Below are 6469 nucleotides of genomic sequence, written 5' to 3' on the forward strand. Positions count from 1 at the left end.
CATGGGACTGTATTTCCCTTAAATTACGCCTCAATTGCCTCTTGTACAAAATATTTACAAATTTCTTTAATTTAAATTTTGAAATTTGTCATCACAACTTTGATACAATGATAATTTACTTTTGTTTTGGTCAAAGAGTTGGATAGCTCTGCACATTTTGTGCCAGAACTATTTTCCAAGATTTCGACTCTTCGATAATCAATTATAAGCATGATGATGGTTGTTCCGGTACACTTTAAAGTCTCACTTGAGAATCGAGGTTAAGGACAGTTTTTAGACTGAATTTGTGACCAAGCAACTGTTGCTTCATTGATAGAGAGTGCAATGGACAGATTGTACCATGGATCAAAATATATCGTATATCAAAATATATCGTATATCAAAAAATTTATTATAATCTTCTGAACAATACAAGAGACGGGATTGCCTTAATTTGCTTCTTTCAAAGAATAATCCTCACTTACATATGTACAAATGAAAGAACGTTCGTAACCTATGAAAAGAATGTACACCTATGGATTTGACATCCAACAAATAAAAAAACAAAACAAAACAAAATTCGTATTTGGTTATTGATTCTCTGCAGGCTTCCCATCCATAGGTACTAAAGATATTTCCGAACGTCTAGACGCTTCAAAACGTCTAGAAGCTTCCAAACGAGCAGTGAATCCAACCGTTGTATGACGAATCGATCTTTGTCTCACCATATCACAAAATTCAGGATCATTTACTTGTCCATCCTTTCTTATCCATTGTACCATTTGATGATACACCGGGAAGAACCGCACTTGAATGGTAGAATATGCGAAATAAGGAAGCAATGCAGCAACAAGGACAAGCAAAGTAACAATCCAATAAGATGGTGATGGTGCACATGCTTCAGTGAAGACCTTATATGCAGTTGTTGATATAGAAGAATCTATGGCTCCGTATGCCATAAGGAAAATGTACCACATTACAATGCTTCCCCATATGAATAAATGTTGTATGTATGTAAAGTAAGTGATTGATAATGCCATTTGGCAATTCACCACCCACACAACACATGTGTACACTGTGGCACCAAGAACTTGAAAGTCAACAACTTGTCCGCCTTCGCGAAATGCTTGATGCTCCATCGCACGAATGCAGAAGAAGAAGATAATTGTGGAACTTGCTACTCCGTTCAATGCCCAACCAATTATTCTTTTCCAGCTGAAGAGTAAGTTTTGTACACCTTCTTGATATAGTAGTGGAAACTGAAACACAAACGAAACGTTTCGTGAGAAGAGAAAAAAACAATTTAGTCCTTGTCTGCAAATGCAGGAAATAAAAACATGAAACACTAAGTAAACAAACCCTTAATTTCAACTAATTTTTATTGCATACCTTGAGACATAATTTGGAGGAGACATCTTGGTCAAAAACTCCCAAAGCAATAACAGGAAGTGAAGTGAAAAATACATTATAAAATGACATGAACCAGTCATTGTATGCAGCTTGGCCTGAGAATGCGGTATAGATCTCATAGAAGAACAAAGTGAAGCCAAAGGTGATATTCTTGTAAAAAAAGTAGCAGATCTGTCAAACAAAAAGTGAAGTTTGTCAAAAACAAATAATAGTTTGATGAACTAAAATATTTTGAAGATCAAATTATTATATAACATAAGTGAAGAGGTGACAAGATTGTTACCATTGATGAGATCCTTCTGTAACACCAATGTCCATGCACAAGAAGTAAGCGTTCGAGATATCTAAATTGAGCAATGGCGATATCACTTGACATAACTGCCTGCATTCCTTCGACACCACTGATACCGATTCCAATATCTGCTTCTTGGAGCATACCAACATCATTTGCACCATCTCCAATAGCTAGAGTTGTACTACCAGGTCTCATCTTAACCAGTCTAGTAACAAGTGCTTTTTGTTTTGGAGACGAACGACAACATATAACAGACGCGCAACCAATCGCAAGTTCAAGAAACACGTTCTTTACATCGTCTTCTAGCGCATAAGCAAGAGACTTCCCATCAATAATCAGAGCTAATGCCTCAGAGTTGTTATCTGATTTTGAAAGTAACGCCTTTGCCTCCGTTATTTGTTGAACAACACTTGCCTTAATTGCCTGAAGAATCAGAAAGATTGAACTAAAATCAATTTAATTGGAAGAAACACATGTTAAACTATTAAAAACACAAAAATTAAGATTCTAATCTAATACATTTTGACAAAAAATATTAAGTGAAAGTGAAAGCTTACCGCTTCAGCAGCAGACTTGTCCTCCATTTTCTCCAATGTTTTGATTTCAGGAGTATCTGAATTAATGATAATTTGTTTCATTCCTTGTCTAAGCAAACTACAAGCAAATCTGCAGTCACAGGAAAATTACCTAATCAGTGACATGTTATTATTTGCAAATACAATATCAAAATTTATGTATATAATCTTTAAACTTACCCAATATTAATTGCTGTCTCCATTTTATCCCCGGTCAATACCCATAACTTAATCCCAGCCTGTGCTAGTTTGTCAATGCATTCAGGAACCTATACAACACATAGAACTATTAGCACAAGTTTTTACAATATAATATAACAATGCTAATATCAAAATTCATAATAAATAAATAACTGCTTGAAAAATTTGAAACCGGTATTTATAACATACCCCGTCTTGTAGTTTATCTTCAACTGCGGTAGCACCAAGAAGAATCAAATCCTTCTCAATGTTTTGCAATATGTCCTCTACAATCTGCTCTTGATCTGCACTAACTAAGTTTTTAGCGTCTGTCAACTCTTTATTAAATTGCTTGTACTCTTCCTCATCGAGTTCACGATAGGCGAGTATCAAAGTCCTCAAACCAGAGTCAGCATATTCATTAATGTGATACTTAGTCTGCTCTTCAAACTCCCTTCCATTTTTTCCAAGTAGTTCGAACATGACACTGATAGTGAAAACAAGAACGAAAAAACAAGTTAATGTTTTGAACTTTCGAAACAAAATCAAACGGTAATGATCACATAGTATATTTAAGAAAACAAAGCGTTGCATTAGGCACAAGATTACAAACCTGTCAGCGCCTTTGCTAAGTAGTAGTAGTTTCCCCTTGTGGTCTCTTACGATTACGGACATTCTCTTTCGTGCACTACTAAACTCTAATACATTTAAAACGTTGTAGGACCTGAAAATGTGAAATCAAATGATGCTTTTAATACATAACTCAAGTTTCTTTTGCAGATATATGTACAAGACATCAGAAAATTAGGTCTTTCAGTCTTTCACAAACAAGAACAATTAATAACCATACCTTTCTAATTTCATGTTTGATTGAAGGTCCAATTCATGAAGTGAAATAGCTGCATGTGACCTTTCATAAAATTCAAATCCAAATTCTCTGGCTGCAACCACAAAAGCAGCCTCATCCGGTGATTCAGCTTCGTATGAAATTTTACCAGTTGCTTCATCAACTTCAGGTATTGCAGTATGACATACAGCCAAAACCTTCAGAAAGTTCTGTATAACATTTGCATTAGGTTGTCTCACCCAGTTTCCATTCATGATCCTTTCATCCATAAAGTTAAATCCTTTAATGGTTGATTTTGTCTCAGCAGCCTTTGCAACATTTTGGTCATTTTTCATTTTCCGACTGAAATATGAATCTTTTCTCTTTGATATAGCTCTCTCAACTTCTGTAAAACCTCTTCCATAAGCAACACCACCAATAGAACACTTGATAAATTCCATAGAATTGCAAGTCAATGTTCCTGTTTTATCAGAAAGTATGGTATCAACTTGACCGAGTTCTTCGTTCAAATTAGACGTACGAGCATGCGCTGGCTTATCTGTTTCCTCGTGATACATGTTCAAATCTTGGTTGATGAAAATGCTTTGAAGAACCTTCACAACTTCAATGGAAACATACAACGAAATCGGAATAAAGTAACCATACAACATCAATGCTGTCAAGAAATGCAGAATGGCTGCAAGTTCTGCTCTATCAGGATCATAGTAAACTTCAGTATGTTCAGGCATAAGGTACCATCTCTTCATTCTTCCATTTTTGATATCCTTCTTCGTCCAAATACCGAAGAAAATTGAACCGACGAATGAAACCAAAATTAATAAAAAGAACAAACAGTATATAATCCTATCCATTCTTTTCTCAATCTTGCTTCTCTTGGATGGAGGATCCGTTGAATTCTGCATAACCTTTGTATCGTGACCGGTAAAGATCACAACACCATAGATAAAATCTGTGTTCTTCAGCTTAGAGTCTCTAAGAAGTAACTGCTGAGGTGCAAGTGGATATTGTTGATCATCTCCAAGCTCTAAACTTCCTACAAATGCATACAAATTTGCGTTTGGATCTTCGCATCTTATGACAGCCTTGAAATTTTGAAAGCTTGAGTCTTCTTGCAAATTTGAAGTTCCTTCCAGTGATTGTTTTAGTTTAAGATTTGTTTCTCCGTCGAGATTCATCGTATCGACATAGCAAATTGCTTCTTCATAGTTTGATGAAAGTAATATGAGATCAGCAGGAAAATACTCATCTTTTTCCACTTTCACTATGTCTCCAACTTTCAAATCCCTCCATTTAGACTGGTTAAAAACACCATCTCCACTATGTACTTTCACTTTTCTGTTATTCATCTCTATATCCTGATAAAATCATAAAACAATATCATCATTCACCTAAATTATAGCAATCAGAAAAAACATTCACTATTTCACTAACACACCAAATCTGAATAGATCTTTGACCCTTTTTGGATAAACAGCTTAATTAAGCGCTTATAGCATGAGTGCTTATCATATAAGTACTTATGCATAAGCTATCTCTATATTTAAAAAAAAAAAAAAAAAAGTCAAACTGTTTTTATAACAGCTATCAGCTGCTTTCATAAGCTATCATGGAGAGCTTAGAGAAATATACTGAAAACAACTTACAGATACATCATAAGTTGTTTCCATAACTTCTCCTAAACAACCTCACAAGTGCTTATGTCAGTTGATAAACTCAAATAAGAGAATCCAAACAGTTTTGAATCTGAAATAATGATTAGAAAACAAACATACCTGTTTTTTTCTTTGAAAATCTTCAATGAATTCTTTAGCCATAGTAGCAGCAACCACAACAAGAAGAGGAATAACATTGCTAACAGCAGAATAAGGAGCAATAGGGAAGAAAGACAAAATTGCAACAACTAAGAAGTAAAAGTTGGCAACCCTTCTGAATTGTTCAAACAAAGACTTAGGTAGAAAAGTAGCAATTGTATACTTAGTAGTTCTAACATAATTATCACCATATGTATGAAGACTAGACATGGCACGTTCTGCATCATTGCAATAAACTTTTCTTGAAAATCCAGGTCCTCCTATAAGTGAATGTTCATCTTGTTTCATTGATGCTTTACCACATGAAAATGCATGGATCTTACTGAAGTGATGCCTCCTTCTTCTTCCACCAGTCATATCTTCAAAATTTAACTGAATTTTCAACCAAATCTAAAAGTTGTGGACAAAACTTGCTCACAATGAAAGTGCTGAGATTGAAGCAAACCAATGAAATGGAAAGGAATAAGAATAAATAAAAAAACAAACCAACCAACTAAAAACTAACTTTTGCTTTATACAAACAACAAAAGAATTGTGTTGTGTGTTTTGTTTCTGTTTTCTTAGCTGTACAAGAATGATGTTTTAAATGAATAAAGAGATTGATTTTCTCATGAAAAGATGAAAGATATGTGCTTATAAATGAAAGTGAGTTTGAAACAAGGCAACTTAAGACTTGTTAATGTTTGATTGAGTTACAGGTTGAAAAAATATTATGCCATCCCAGTTTGACCAATATGGTGGCTACCAATATTAGACTTTTCAACATGGAAATGGAACTTTCTCTCTCTTTTTCTTTGTTCATGACTTGGTTGAGAATGCACCATATTTCAACAAAGTAATGGCATTATTTTTTTTATATATAAAGTTCAACAAACTAGTAATATTTTTATCATATGATTGGTCATTCATGACATTTTTTCTTTTTTTGATAAAAATGACATTTTGTTTTCTTTTGGAATGAATATGCAACACATCCATTCATTTGTAAGAATGTGTCAATTCAATGTTTGTTTTGATCAATTATTGATCCTTGATTTATTATGCTTAAAAATATTACCAGGTTCTTCAAAAATTAAATAAAGACTTATAAATAATTTGTTAAAAAATTTATTTCAAAGATATTTTTCCTAGTAATAAAAGTTTTTTTTGGTAATGTAAAAAAAAGTTTTTTTGTCAAAAATAAATAAATTAAAGCTACACTTTTTATGAGCTGTGTCTGCTTCCTTGCTTGTCTCAAAATTTATTGATGACAATTATAAACAACGTTAAATTGCCACATGTGAGATAAATATACGTCTAAATAATTCAAGGCTTCTAGAAAGCAAGAAATGATTGATTTTTTTCCATCTTTTTATAATAAGACATGATTTAA

The 6469-nt window shown here is 33.5% G+C and overlaps 1 protein-coding gene across 1 annotated transcript; it reads right to left on the reverse strand.

Annotated features, from left to right (window-relative positions):
• Positions 1-370: 370 nt before the first annotated feature.
• Positions 371-5819, reverse strand: LOC146902069 (putative phospholipid-transporting ATPase 9). The gene is made up of 9 exons (XM_085731555.1): positions 5059-5819; positions 3290-4641; positions 3053-3163; positions 2650-2926; positions 2440-2528; positions 2242-2350; positions 1673-2107; positions 1369-1560; positions 371-1238 (listed from the first exon to the last, which is right to left on the reverse strand). The coding sequence occupies exons 1-9, from the start codon at positions 5452-5454 to the stop codon at positions 570-572; spliced, it is 3630 nt and encodes a 1209-aa protein (XP_085587681.1). The 5' UTR covers positions 5455-5819; the 3' UTR covers positions 371-569.
• Between the last annotated feature and the right edge of the window lie 650 nt (positions 5820-6469).

Source organism: Medicago sativa, chromosome 8, assembly GCF_051527215.1.
Source record: "Medicago sativa cultivar Bolivia chromosome 8, Bolivia_mono, whole genome shotgun sequence".
Taxonomy (NCBI): domain Eukaryota; kingdom Viridiplantae; phylum Streptophyta; class Magnoliopsida; order Fabales; family Fabaceae; genus Medicago; species Medicago sativa.